Source organism: Phocoena phocoena, chromosome 13 (assembly GCF_963924675.1).
Source record: "Phocoena phocoena chromosome 13, mPhoPho1.1, whole genome shotgun sequence".
Lineage (NCBI taxonomy): Eukaryota > Metazoa > Chordata > Mammalia > Artiodactyla > Phocoenidae > Phocoena > Phocoena phocoena.
The window spans coordinates 74,748,931-74,764,062 of NC_089231.1; the positions used below are offsets into that span (position 1 = coordinate 74,748,931).

Below are 15,132 nucleotides of genomic sequence, written 5' to 3' on the forward strand. Positions count from 1 at the left end.
ACATGTGTGACAAAGCTGTTTGTTTTATTACACATCTCTCTTTCCCTCTGTTCATCCACAGACTCATCTTAGTTTTTGATTATTTCAAAATAAGTTGCAGATATCAGTATTTTTATCCCTAACCACTTAAGCAGACATATCATTAATTAAAACTCAAGATTTAGAAAAATTTTGAAGTAAATTTATAGGCTAAGTTCACAACTCTTTAAGTTTACCATTCCATGAGTTTTGCTACAATGCCCTCTCTCTGTAACCTTTCAGGTGCTGTGAGGTCATAATGTCTGAAGGTGAAGGGTGGTATGAAAGTGAACAATGTTACAGAATCAAAGTTACAACAATGGCATATGTTAGTGCTTTAAAGTAAAGTATGATAAAATTAATCTTATTTTCCCGGTTAGATGCCACCCCTCAAAATAATGGAAGTACCCTGCAAATCATGGATTTGGAAGTCTAGGCTACACTTTCCACTCAATTCCCCAAGCCCAACTGACAACAAGCTGACAAGAGCTGTCACCACCCAGGCCACTGTGGCCACCCCAGGCGCACCGGCCAGCTCCTTCCCCAGGCACCCGGCCAGCTCCACCAGCCTGACCCTGAGGGAAGGGAGGCCTCACCGAGCAGTTCCACCACTTGCAGGAGGACGGACGTCGGGATGGTGTCAGGCTCATCTTCAGATCTCCCTTCGCCGTCCTCCGACTTCCAGGACAGCAGCTGCTCTGCGAAGGCCATCGCCAGTGGGAACTCGAGGGGCAGGGAGTGTAACACCAGCACGGCTCCGGGAGGGGGAGACACCCCTAGAAGAAGCGCCCAGAAGGAAAGCTCATGACTGGTAGCACCCGATCAAAACAAGCTTGCGATAAAGACCTGCCAGGTGTGCGCAGAGAAACAGGGCCGGAAAGCCTGTCCACTCGTGCACTGGGGGCGAGAGGAAATGTCACTCCGCCCACTCCAGACGGAGTCAGCCGCAGGCGCAGGAGGAGCGGAGGACATCCTCCAAGAAGTCCACCTGTTGGTGTGAGAATGGGACAAAGGGCAGCAGTGGGGACAGGGAAGGATAAACATCTCCCTGTCAGTCAGATACCAACCAGCCTGATGACCTGGCATGGAAACAGGAAGTCAGACTTTAAAAGATGCTTCACTGGAATGGTCCCAGCCTGGTAAAGAAATAACCAGCCCTTTGGTGCAGCTGCAATCCCATGGGAGCATCAGCTTATTTTAGATTTACAGAGTGGACCAGCAAGGGACCCCCCAGACTTCAGGAACTACCAGAATTCTCTTTTACTGCCTTCGGTCATTGTCATGGCCTGAATCTGACCGAAGCTGCCTACGATGAGAGAAGAAAGACCCTGAGGTCTGATCCCTGTCACACCCTGCAACGCACCCCAACCCCCTCTGCAAGCACTGGTCAGACATAAGCTGGGGTACCAGGGGTCTCTGGCCGGCTCAGGAGGAACCATGTTGACTCGCCTGTACTTTGGGGTGAATGTTTATTTGGGGAATGACAGGTAAAACAGAGATCTTCTGTGTTTAATATAAATTTTAAAAAACAGTGTAGGCAAAATACAATGAAAAAAATAGACCCTAATAAAAAGAGATCATAAACTTGTTTAGCATTGACCAAATACCTTAAGAAATGTCCTTTCATTCTATTCCCTAAGGATGCAATGTCTCCAGGATTGGAGCTGTGCAAGCCAAGGCCCAATTTTGGCTGAAAGTTCAAATACATCTTTATAATTGTTTCTAACAAACATGTGTCCATCTTCTCCTGTCCAACATGCCAAGGACGTGCAGTGCAAGTCTGAGACTAGGTTTCCCTTCCTCTGTGTGTTGATTCAGAAACAGAGTCAGCTGGCCCCAGTATACAAAGCAGACAGTCAGCGAGAGCTTCAGGATTTACAGAGATGGAGACCTCATCTAAATCTAAATCTAAATCTGCAGAGGCTTAACAAAGGATGCCAAGGAGACAAGACCACTTGGGCTTCCCAGCCTGGCCACCACCAGGCTTTGTTTAACATTGACACGGGGAGCAGATGATCACTGAGGCCCGTGCCCCAGGGAGCCACATTATACCTGAGAGAATTCAGTTTTAATGAGAACTTGAAGGGCAGCCAGGATTATTACAGCTAAATGATGGGACTGCTCTGTTTAGATCATTCTGAACAGCACACGCTTGTGAAAGGAAAGGAAATCCCCACTGTAGTCTGGGCAGCATCTGCCAGGTCTTCCCCTGGCAGGAAAGGGGGAACTTTTAATCCACTGTCTCTGAAATACACTGCCCCAAGCAGTCCTTTTCTTTACCCATAGGAAACTGGAACGCAGCACAGTAGAAAATCCTTTCAATTTTCACAAAGAAGGAAAGCAGAGAATGACTTCAAAGCTGTTCTTATTACCAGGAGCTAATTCAGAGACTTACCCAGTTTGATGTGGACTTTGTCTGTGGAGAGGATCACAGAAGGGTACTGGTTGGTGGTGGGAGGCGGCGTGAGTCCCGTGTTGGCCGGAGATGCATCCCGCGGGTAACAGATGGCCTCGATGAGGTTTAGCTGGCCATTTCGCTTCACTTTGTGGCCCAGCCCGTACACAAGCACCCGCGCCCACGGCGCCTTGTACAGAGAGGAGCTGAGGAGGAGGGATGCGTGTGAGCAGAGTCCAACCATGTCAACAAACACTTTGTTGTGAGGGGGTGGTGAGAACCGGGCACACGTAAGTCACCTCCATCACATTTTAGAAGGTCATTCTTTATATAGACTAATTTCCAAAACATGGAAATTAGGGAAGAACTGTAAATCATGTCCAAGTACACTCTGCATTAAAGAATAAAAGCAATGAGTTTTTTCTTCTGTAAATTGCACCAGAATCTGTCTTACTTTTCTCTCCCCGTCACCATCTTCTACAGTACAGGCAACTTACTCTTTGCGGAATCCAGACTGACTTTCTTTGCAAGATACTACAACGAAAGCCGCCCCGGGGAAATTGACGTCCATGTTGACCTTGGACTCGGAAATTGGAAACTCTTCGGAGGGGAACTGCTCTGGTGCCGTCTGCAGAGACATTTAACAGGGAAAGCCACGGGTTGAACACAAGACAGCATTTCCTTTTCCCAGCTCCCAGGCAAAGGAGAGCCAATGCATACACTGTAACAGGATCAGGAGGACAAAAAAGCCCTCTGGGAGGAAGGACACCACGGACGGGACAAGGCAGGGGAGCTGCGAAGAAAAGCAGACTAGTGGGGCTTGGGGAAGAAAGTGTCATTTTCAGCCAGCCAATAAGATTTCCAATTGAAACCTGTAACCCTAGTTTAGGGACATCAGAACTTTGGACTTTTACCTGCAGGAAAGAGCAGATCTGTTTCGTCAGCTCCAACAGGCTCTCCTCACCCTGGTGCAGGGTCCGAGTGATGGCCACGTTGAGCCACTCTCTCACTGTCTGGGAGCTGCCCTGGTAGAAGAGGTCCGTGGCCGAGCAGTTCTGGGAATGGATGCAGTGCTGCAGGGACTGTGCCAGGAGGATGGAGCTGGAGCTGATGGTGCCGTCTGGGGACAGGAAAGAAAACACAAGTCAACAAGAACAGCAGCAGCCACGGGCTGTGAGATCCTGAGTAACGAGCCAGGAGCATTCTGTCCAGAAAACCAGGATGGGTTAGCTTGAACATACGTCTTGGGTAACAGATGTCACCAGTCAGATCCTGCAGGGGGTGGGGGATTCAGGAGTTCGGCGGCCTTTAACTTTTTGCTTTCTTTTAAGCTACAAAACTGTTGCCTAAAATAAAAACCTGAATTGAAGCCCAGGTCTACTAAGCAGGTAGAAGTGGAGCTGCTTGGATTCAGGGGTTCCCAGAGCCTGACCTATCGGCTGCCCTGGCCAACCTGGAGTTTCACCAAGGAACCACTGGAGTAGCTCAGAGTGGAGTTTATAAAGCAAGTGTTAGTCACTGTGGCAAAGCTTCTTCCACAAGCACGTTAAAGCTTTTCAGATCTGTTTTGGAGCCTCTAATTTCTTGGGGTGGGCCACTGGACCCCACGTGCTTAAGTGGCCTGTGGAGATGTAGTTCACACAGGCACTGGCTGGGACCCCATGGCTGTGAGAGATGTCCTTTATGCTTAGAATGCCACCTGCCCTCTCACTCCTGCTCCCATCTTAGTAGCTAGGAGGTCAAGGGAAGCAGGCTGGAGGCCAAGGTGCCAGAGGAAGACATAAGGGGCCCTTCAGTCTTCAACTGGGCTGAGGGCAGAGTCATCACTTAGTATTCACCAAGGGAGCGAACACACAGCATCAGCCCACACTCCAAGGGCCCCACGTTGAGCAAATGCACACAGGCTGGCCCATTAAAACAGCTCCGCTTGAGGTCACAATGAATCAATTAGGTCTCTCTGGTGGTGTTTGATGGCAGGAACGTTTTCCTGTCTTTACACGTCAAACAGAATGTCTGTGACAACAGTACAGTGACTAGATTTCATAAATAAGACTTCATTTTCCTTGATCCACGATTAGTTTGCTTAATGAATGCTTAATAGGTTAATGACTAAATATGTCATCTAATACACTTAGATTTTTCAAAGAGTGAGAAAGCACTGCAAAGACAGCTGCGATCTTTCGTACAGTTTATCTACACTAAGTCTAAAGGTCCTGTGCTGGGACTCCTCCCCCTGCTCACGTGGAGAACAAGGACACTAAGCACAGCTCCTGCTTGGCGCCCGGCTCACCCTCAGGGCTATTCCATCCTGGGCCTAATTTCTGCAGTGAGAGCCGCAAAGCCGAGGTTTACCTGGGAGGGGAGGAGCGAGGAGCTGATTGGACAGCAGCTGCAGGTGCTCCAGGGTAATATCCCGGATGGCAGGGATGTGGAAGAGGCGGGTAAACAGGTGAGGCAGCTTGGGGGCGAAGATGTTGAGCAGGGCCATGCGGCAGTACAGCCTGGCCAGTGCGGCCTCGCAGCGCAGCAGCTCCCTGCAAGGGAAGGGCAGGCGACAGGCACTGAGCTCTGACGGTCCAGCCTCCACACTGGGCCGGGCCACGGGCCGCTGAAGGGGAAGGACCACATCTCAGGCTTCTCTGGCCTCGTGTTCTGTGCTCCAAGTTAGACACTTGTGTTTTAAACAAAAAGCCACATTTAGTTATGTTTGATTTTTCCCAACTCAAAAACCACCGTGGAAAAAGAAATGAAAATATATGTTCACATAAAGACTCACATATACGTGTGTTCATAGTAGCATACATATAGTAGCCAAAAAGTGGAAACAGCCCAAATGTCCAACAACTGAGGCACAGTAAATCCATACAATGGAATGTTATTCACAAATAAAAAGGGATGAAGCAGTGACACGTGCTACGACATGGATGAACCTGGACAGCCCTGTGCTAAGTGAAAGAAGCCAGACACAAAAGCTCACATATTATGAATCCATTTATATCGAGTGTCCAGAATTAAGCAAATCCATAGAAACAGAAATTAGATTGGCGGGGTTGAGCTAGGGGACGGGAGAAGGGGAACTGACTACTAATGGGTGTGGGGTTTCTTCTTGGGGTGATGAAAATGCTCTAAAACTGAGGGTGATGATGGTTACAGAATTTTGTGAATATACTAAAAACTGTTGGCCTGTATACTTTAAATGGGTAAATTACACGGTACGTGAATTGTATCTCTGTCAAGCTATTATAAAAATTTCAGTGTGGGCATTTTTTTTTAATGTGATCAATTTATGACGTGATTGGCATTCACCTTGAATAATAGCTCATTAGTGACTAAGCAGGTCTCATTTAGAAATGCATCTCTTGGTAAAGAATCTATTCTAGCTCATACTAAGCATAGGGGAGGCTCCCTGTATTTTATTAGCTAATCACCATAATTAAAAATTCTGCTGGTAGTAAGCACTTAATCAAGAAGGCAAGTTAGAAGTAGCCCTTTTGGAATGTAAATTGGTGCAGCCACTGTGGAAAACAGCAGTGGAGGTTCCTCAGAAAACTAAAAACAGAGTTACCATATGATCTAGCAATTCCACTCCTGGGCATATATCCAGACAAAACTATAATTCAAAAAGATACATGCACCCCTCTGTTCAAAGCAGCACTATTCACAATAGCCAAGACATGGAGACAACCTAAATGGCCATTGACAGATGAACAGATAAAGAAGATGTGGTACATATATACAATGGAGTATTATCAGCAGTAAGAAAGAATGAAATAATGCCATTTGCAGCAACATGGATGCAACTAGAGATTATCATACTAAGTGAAGTCAGAAAGAGAAAGACAAATACCATATGATATCACTTATATGTGGAATCTAAAATATGACACAAATGAACCTATCTGTGAAACAGAAACAGAATCATGGACATAGAGAATAGACTGATGGTTGCCAAGGGGGAGGGGGTTGGGGGAGGGATGGATTGGGAGTTTGGGATTAGCAGATGCAAACTGGTATATATAGGATGGATAAACAACAAGGTCCTACTGTATAGCACAGGGAACTATATTCAATATCCTGTGATAAACCATAATGGAAGAGAGAATATGAAAAAGAACGTAATATATATATATATATATATATAAATATATAAATAACTGAGTCACTTTGACATACAGCAGTAGTTAACATTGTAATTCAACTCTGCTTCAATAAAAAATAAGTTAAAAAAAAAAGAAGTAGCCCTTTTGTGTCTATAAAGTCTAGGTCTAAACCCACTCGTAGCCAACAGGGGTCACTTGATATTACCTACTGACCCAAATTAAAGGTAATGCTGGTCCATCATATAAAGTGAAGACAAAAAAGAAACCAGCTAAGATGGTGCATGTTAGGTGGTTTCTTTCTCGGCTCCACCAGTTTGTAATATTCTTGCGCCAGAATTTAAAACAAACCAACTCCACCTGCTTCTTCCCTCCTCAGAAGTTTGTCTGTTGACAGTACTAGCACAGCTCACGAGGACCAGGGCAGCAAAACAGATGAGGTCTGACTATGAAAGCTGAAAGCCCTACAGACTCCCCCCAGCTCTCTCCTCAGACTGCAAAGCCTCAAGTTGCCAGGATGAAGCTGGAGTGAGATCATTTTTGGTCGACTCTGCAGACTGTTAACGTCCCTGAAGTCTCTGCTGAGGAGCCCCCCACCGACTCTTCATTCTCTCAAGTCCTCTCTCAAACCCACGTGAGGACTTTAGGCAGAGTACACCTCTGATGAAAATCCGTACTATGACCAGAAATTCCATCATTGTACTGATCAAACAAATCTATGGCATATTTCATATTTCTCCCAATACCGAGATCACCACATTAATACTGATTGTAAATGTCCTACATCTGCAGACTGATTGTAACCTTGCGAAGCACTTTCTTGCCTTTTCTCTAAGTTGCTAGTCAACAGTCAATAGGTTTCATCTATCACAGAAATTTCCCAAAAATATGACTGAAAGTCTTATTAAAGAAGTTTTTAAAAACTTTAAGAGTACCATATTGATATTCAAGCATATATGTTTGGGGATCCTTTTCAACAAATATGTGGAGTCTACAGTGTGAGCCAGGGCCCAGATTAAGCACTGGGAGCTCTAGCAAAGAATCAGACAAGGTATCTGCTTTTAGGAAGCTTATGTTCTAGAGGGAGGAGACACACAATAAACAAATTAAAAAAAAAAAAAGCAAAAATATCAGGTTCTGGAAGGGAAGTATTGATAAAATACAGTGTTATGACAATGTGCTCCTGTGGGCTTACTTTACATGGTGAGGCAAGGCTTTTTTGGAAAGGTGACATATACATTGCGATCTGAATGACAAGAAACAGACAGCCGATCCACCAGAGGGCAGACAGCAGAAGCAAGAAGAACTACAATCCTGCAGCCTGTGGAACAAAAACCACATTCACAGAAAGACAGACAAAATGAAAAGGCAGAGGGCTATGTACCAGATGAAGGAACAAGATAAAACCCCAGAAAAACAACTAAATGAAGTGGAGACAGGCAACCTTCAGAATAATGATAGTGAAGATGATCCAGGACCTCGGAAAAAGAAAGGAGGCAAAGATCGAGAAGATGCAAGAAATGTTTAACAAAGTCCTAGAAGAATGAAAGAACAAACAGAGATGAACAATACAATAACTGAAATGAAAACTACACTAGAAGGAATCAACAACAGAATAACTGAGGCAGAAGAACGGATAAGTGACCTGGAAGACAGAATGGTGGAATTCACTGCTGCAGAACAGAATAAAGAAAAAAGAATGAAAAGAAATGAAGACAGCCTAAGAGACCTCTGGGACAACATTAACTGCAACAACATTCGCATTATAGGGGTCCCAGAAGGAGAAGAGAGAGAGAAAGGACCCAAGAAAATATTTGAAGAGATTATAGTCGAAAACTTCCCTAACATGGGAAAGGAAATAGCCACCCAAGTCCAGGAAGCGCAGAGAGTCCCATACAGGATAAACCCAAGGAGAAACATGCTGAGACACATAGTAATCAAACTGGCAAAAATTAAAGACAAAGAAAAATTATTGAAAGCAGCAAGGGAAAAGCAACAAATAACATACAAGGGAACTCACATAAGGTTAACAGAGTTTCTCAGCAGAAACTCTACAAGCCGGAAGGAAGTGGCATGATATACTTAAAGTGATGAAAGGGAAGAACCTACCACCAAGATTACTCTACCCGGCAAGGATATCATTCAGATTCGATGGAGAAATCAAAAGCTTTACAGAGCAAAAGCTAAGAGAATTCAGCACCACCAAACCAGCTCTACAACAAATGCTAAAGGAACTTCTCTAAGTGGGAAACACAAGAGAAGAAAAGGACCTACAAAAACAAACCCAAAACAATTAAGGAAATGGTAATAGGAACATACACATTGACATTACCTTAAATCTGAATGGATTAAATGCTCCAACCAAAAGACACAGGCTTGCTGAATGGATACAAAAACAAGACCCATATATATGCTGTCTACAAGAGACCCACTTCAGACCTAGGGACACATTCAGACTGAAAGTCAGGGGATGGAAAAAGATATTCCATGCAAATGGAAATCAAAAGAAAGCTGGAGTAGCAATACTCATATCAGATAAAATAGACTTTAAAATAAAGAATGTTACAAGAGACAAAGAAGGACACTACATAATGATCAAGGGATCAATCCAAGAAGAAGATATAACAATTATAAATATATATGCACCCAACACAGGAGCATCTCAATACATAAGGCAGCTGCTAACAGCTATAAAAGAGGAAATCGACAGTAACACAATAATAGTGGGAGACTTTAACACCTCACTTACACCAACGGACAGATCATCCAAACAGAAAATTAATAAGGAAACACAAGCTTTAAATGACACAACAGACCAGATAGATCTAATTGATATTTATAGGACATTCCATCCAAAAACAGCAGATTACACATTCTTCTCAAGTGCTCACGGAACATTCTCCAGGATAGATCACATCTTGGGTCACAAATCAAGCCTCAGTGAATTTAAGAAAATTAAAATCATATCAAGCCTCTTTTCTGACCACAACACTATGAGATTAGAAATCAATTACAGGGAAAAAAACGTAAAAAACACAAACACATGGAGGCTAAAAAATATGTTACTAAATAACCAAGAGATCACTGAAGAAATCAAAGAGGAGGGGCTTCCCTGGTGGAGCAGTGGTTGAGAGTCCGCCTGCCGATGCAGGGGACACGGGTTCGTGCCCCAGTCCGGGAAGATCCCACATGCCGTGGAGCAGCTGGGCCCGTGAGTCATGGCCACTGAGCCTGCACGTCCGGAGCCTGTGCTCTGCAACGGGAGAGGCCACAACAGTGAGAGGCCCATGTACCGCAAAAAAAAAAAAAAAAAAAAAAAATCAAAGAGGAAATCAAAAAATACCTAGAGACAAATGACAATGAAAACATGACGATCCAAAAACTATGGGATGCAGCAAAAGCAGCTCTAAGAGGGAAGTTTATAGCTATAAAAGCCTACCTCAAGAAACAAGAAAAATCTCAAATAAACAATCTAACCTTACAAAGGAACTAGAGAAAGAAGAACAAACAAAACCCAAAGTTAGCAGAAGGAAAGAAATCATAAAGATCAGAGCAGAAATAAATGAAATAGAAACAAAGAAAACAATAGCAAAGATCAAAAAAACTAAAAGCTGGTTCTTTGAGAACATAAACAAAATTGATAAACCATTAGCCAGACTCATCAAGTAAAAAGAGGGAGAGGACTCAAATCAATAAAATTAGAAATGAAAAAGGAGAAGTTACAACAGACACCGGAGAAATACAAAGCATCCTAAGAGACTACTACAAGCAACTCTATGGCAATAAAATGGACAACCTGGAAGACATGGACAAATTCTTAGAAAGGTATAACCTTCCAAGACTGAACCAGGGAAAAATAGAAAATATGAACAGACCAATCACAAGTAATGAAATTGAAACTGTGATTAAAAATCTTCCAACAAACAAAAGTCCAGGACCAGATGGCTTCACAGGTGACTTCTATCAAACATTTAGAGAAGAGATAACACCCATCCTTCTCAAACTCTTCCAAAAAATTGCAGAGGAAGGAACACTCCCAAACTCATTCTATGAGGCCACCCATCACCCTGATACCAAAACCAGACAAAGATAATACAAAAAAAGAAAATTACAGACCAATATCACTGATGAATATAGATGCAAAAATCCTCAACAAAATACTAGCAAACAGAATCCAACAACACATTAAAAGGATCATGCACCATGATCAAGCGGGATTTATCCCAGGGATGCAAGGATTCTTCAATATATGCAAATTAATCAATGTGATACACCATTTTAACAAATTGAATAAAAGCCATATGATCATCTCAATAGATGCAGAAAAAGCTTTTGACAAAATTCAACACCTATTTATGACAAAAACTCTCCAGAAAGTGGGCATAGAGGGAACCTACCTCAACATAATAAAGTCCATATATGACAAACCCACAGCAAACATCATTCTCAATGGTGAAAAACTGAAACCATTTCCTCTAAGATCAGGAACGAGACAAGGATGTCCACTCTCACCACTATTATTCAACATAGTTTTGGAAGTCCTAGCCACGGCAATCAGAGAAGAAAAAGAAATAAAAGGAATCCAAATTGGAAAAGAAGAAGTAAAACTGTCACTGTTTGCAGATGACATGATACTATATATAGAGAATCCTAAAGATGCCACCAGAAAACTACTACAGCTAATCAATGAATCTGGTAAAGTTGCAGGATACAAAATTAATGCACAGAAATCTCATGCATTCCTATACACTAATGATGAAAAATCTGAAAGAGAAATTAAGGAAACAATTCCATTTACCATTACAACAAAAAGAATAAAATACCTAGGAATAAACCTACCTAGGGAGACAAAAGACCTGTATACAGAAAACTATAAGACACTGTTGAACGAAATTAAAGATGATACCAACGGATGGAGAGATATACCATGTTCTTGGATTGGAAGAATCAATATTGTGAAAATGACTATACTACCCAAAGCAATCTACAGATTCAATGCAATCCCTATCAAATTACCAATGGCATTTTTTACAGAACTAGAACAAAAAATCTTGAAGTTTGCATGGAGACACAAAAGACCCTGAATAGCCAAAGCTATTGGCAAAGACACCTACAGTCTTGAGGGAAGAAGAAAGGAGCTGGAGGAATCAGACTCCCTGACTTCAGACTATACTACAAAGCTACAATAATCAAGACAGTATGGTACTGACACAAAAACAGAAATATAGATCAATGGAACAGGATAGAAAGCCCAGAGATAAACCCACACACCTATGGTCAACTAATCTATGACAAAGGAGGCAAGGATATACAATGGAGAAAAGACAGTCTCTTCCGTAAGTGGTGCTGGGAAAACTGGACAGCTACATGTAAAAGAATGAAATTAGAACACTCCCTAACACCATACACAAAAATAAACTCAAAATGGATTAGACACCCTAAATGTAAGACCGGACACATAAAACTCTTAGAGGAAAACACAGGAAAAACACTCGTTGACATAAATCACAGCAAGATCTTTTTTGGCCCACTTCCTAGAGTAATGGAGATAAAAACAAAAATAAACAAATGGGACCTAATGAAACTTAAAAGCTCTTGCAAAGCAAAGGAAACCACAAACAAGATGAAAAGACAATCCTCAGAATGGGACAAAATATTTGCAAATGAAGCAACTGACAAAGGATTAATCTCCAAAATATATAAACAGCTCATGCAGCTCAATATTAAAAAAACAAACAACCCAATCAAAAAATGGGCAGAAGACCTAAATAGACATTTCTCTAAAGAGGACATACAGATGGCCAAGAAGTGCATGAAAAGCTCCTCAACATCACTAATTATTAGAGAAATGCAGATCAAAACTACAATGAGGTATCACCTCACACCAGTTAGAATGGGCATCATCAGAAAATATACGAACAACAAACGCTGGAGAGGGTGTGGAGAAAATGGAATCCTCTTGCACTGTTGGTGGGAATGTAAATTGATACGGCCACTATGGAGAACAGTATGGAGGTTCCTTAAAAAACTAAAAATAGAATTACCATATGACCCAGCAATCCCACTACTGGGCATATACCCAGAGAAAACCACAATTCAAAAAGACACATGCAAAAAAAAAAAAAAAAAAAAGACACATGCACCCCAATGTTCACTGCAGCACTATTTACAATAGCCAGGTCATGGAAGCAGCCTAAATACCCACCGACAGATAAATGGATAAAGCAGTTGTGGTACATATATACAATGGAATATTACTCAGCCATAAAAAGGAACGAAATTGGGTCATTTGTAGAGACGTGGATGAATCTAGAGACTGTCAAAAAGAGTGCAGTAAGTCAGAAAGAGAAAAACAAATATCGCATATTAACGCATATATGTGGAACCTAGAAAAATGGTACAGATGAACCAGTTTGCAGGGCAGAAACTGAGACAAAGATGTAGAAAACAAACATATGGACACCAAGCGGGGAAAGCAGTAGGGGGTGGGGGTGGTGGCGTGATGAACTGGGCGATTGGGATTGAGATGCATACACTGACGTGTATAAAACGGATGACTAATAAGAACCTGTTGTATAAAAAATAAATAAAATATAATTTAAAATAAAAAAGAATGAGACAGCCATGCAAAGTTCTGGGCAAAGCATTGCAGGCAGAGGGAACAGCATATACAGAGACACTGAGGAGGAAACAAGCTTGGTGTGTGAGAGAAACTGCGGAAGGAGAGTACACTGGGAGAAGCAGATAGACTCTGAGGCTCGGGGAGGGTTTGGCGAGCCAGGTTAAGGGTTTGAATTCTACTCCATGGGAAGTGGAACGCCATGGGAACGTTTGAATTAGAGGAGAGAGATGAATGATCTGATCTGTGTTTCTAAAAGATCACTCGGCTGCTGTGGAGAGAAGGGAGAGCTGAAGCCTAGAGCAGTGTGGTGGAGGCGGAGATGGAGAGAGGCAGCCTGGGATGTACTTTGGAGGAAGAGTCAATGGGACCTGCCGATTGGTTACGTGAGGCAGTGAGGACAAAGGGTGACTTGGGCACCCCTCACAGACGTGGAAAGACCGGTGGAGGAGAAGGCCTGAATTCCACCTCACATGCGACATTTTGGGCACCTATTAGATTAGCCTTGTCCATGTAAGAGCTGACTTCGGTTAACTTGTTTTCAGCTCAGTTCTAAAAACCTGACAAAAGTAGTATTAGCCATATATGTATGTGTGTGTGTGTGTGTGTGTGTGTGTGTGTGTGTATATATTTTTTGGCCGCACTGTGTGGCTTACGGGATCTCAATTCCCTGACCAGGGACTGAACCTGGGCCATGGCAGTGAAAGCCGGGAATCCTAACCACTAGGCCACCAGGGAACTCCCGAATATCAGCAATATTACCAGGCATGTTGCTTATGGTCAAAACCACCCCCAACTGGCAAGCTGTACTGGGAGGGCTGAAAAAAGAGTGCTCTTGGTGGGAAGCTACAGTTTCGGGCTTTCCAGAAAATGGTGACTCTTACTAACTGGGCCTGCCTCTTGCAGAAATCCCTAGAAGCTATGCCTGTGGAGTTGTTACAAAAGATACCGGCTTCTATTTGGGACGTGGGGCTCTCAGCCATCACGTGAACACAGCGACGTTAAGTCTATCCCTCACACCTGGGTTGTCACTGGGTGGGTGGGTGGGGTCAAAGAATAGCCTTTGAACTTCTGTGTGGATGACTATGACTCCTGCTGAAATGTATGCACAACACTTCCCTGTGGCACGCCACGCTTCCCATCCTGGATCCTTCTAGGTGAAGCTAGTGCCAAGTATTGCCTATTTGGGTCTTGTGAATTTGATTGTCAAGTTGAACTTAAGACCACCCAAATGGGGTCGTGAAACATCTGAGTGGAGATGGCAAGGAGGCAGTTGGATACGTCTATCTGGTGTTCCAGGGAGAGGTCTAAGCTGGAGATACACTCAAGTTGCTTCAAAATTGACAATATAATGAGAAGTTACAATGCTATTGGATGAACAGTATGAAAAATAGTTTATGGGAAGTTTTATCAGAGAGCTCCATTTATCATTATATTTTCTTCTGAATTGTTGCAAGAATTTTTATGACTGAAAGAAGGAATTTGCAGGTGCATGTGAGGGAATTTTGCCAGATCTTTAGGATTTAACCCACAGACGGCAGGCACAGGTCCCCTCAGAGACCCCTGCAAAGTGCTGGGCACAAAGGAGCACTCAAGGAGTACCTTGTTAGTTTAACAGAAATGAGCTGGCTGCTCACACAGTGCCTGGACTCCTCTTAGTTGTGTCTTCTTGATTCGGTTTACACTTTAGAACTTTTCTATGTTCTTCAAATCTCCAGACACCCCTCAACACCCCCAACTTACAGCAGAGTATCCATGGCATAGGCCAGGTGATACTGGATCCTGCAACTGTTCTTCCTAACTCTTGCAATTCGCTGTTATCTTTACTAGCTGCCTCTGTCTCTCTCTTAGCTTTGAAAGAAAAGCCTTCTTTGTCAACAATGAATGGCACATGTGATAAAACAGAGTAAGTGGATTTCTGTGACCCGCTAGAAAGAAGGGCTCAATTTTACCTGTGAATTTATTATTTATTTATTTATTAAAAATTTCTGGCCATGCCACGT

The 15,132-nt window shown here is 43.0% G+C and overlaps 1 protein-coding gene across 1 annotated transcript in view; it reads right to left on the reverse strand.

The window, feature by feature from the left end:
• The window catches only part of HECTD4 (HECT domain E3 ubiquitin protein ligase 4), a 187,886-nt gene that overhangs the window by 23,360 nt on the left and 149,394 nt on the right, over positions 1-15,132 (reverse strand). Inside the window, exons 56-60 of the mRNA XM_065889553.1 lie at positions 4,766-4,947; positions 3,328-3,533; positions 2,911-3,041; positions 2,414-2,619; positions 615-794 (exon numbers count right to left, since the gene is read on the reverse strand). Of these exons, the coding sequence (XP_065745625.1) occupies positions 615-794; positions 2,414-2,619; positions 2,911-3,041; positions 3,328-3,533; positions 4,766-4,947 (905 nt within the window). The remainder of the gene's footprint in view (positions 1-614; positions 795-2,413; positions 2,620-2,910; positions 3,042-3,327; positions 3,534-4,765; positions 4,948-15,132) is intronic.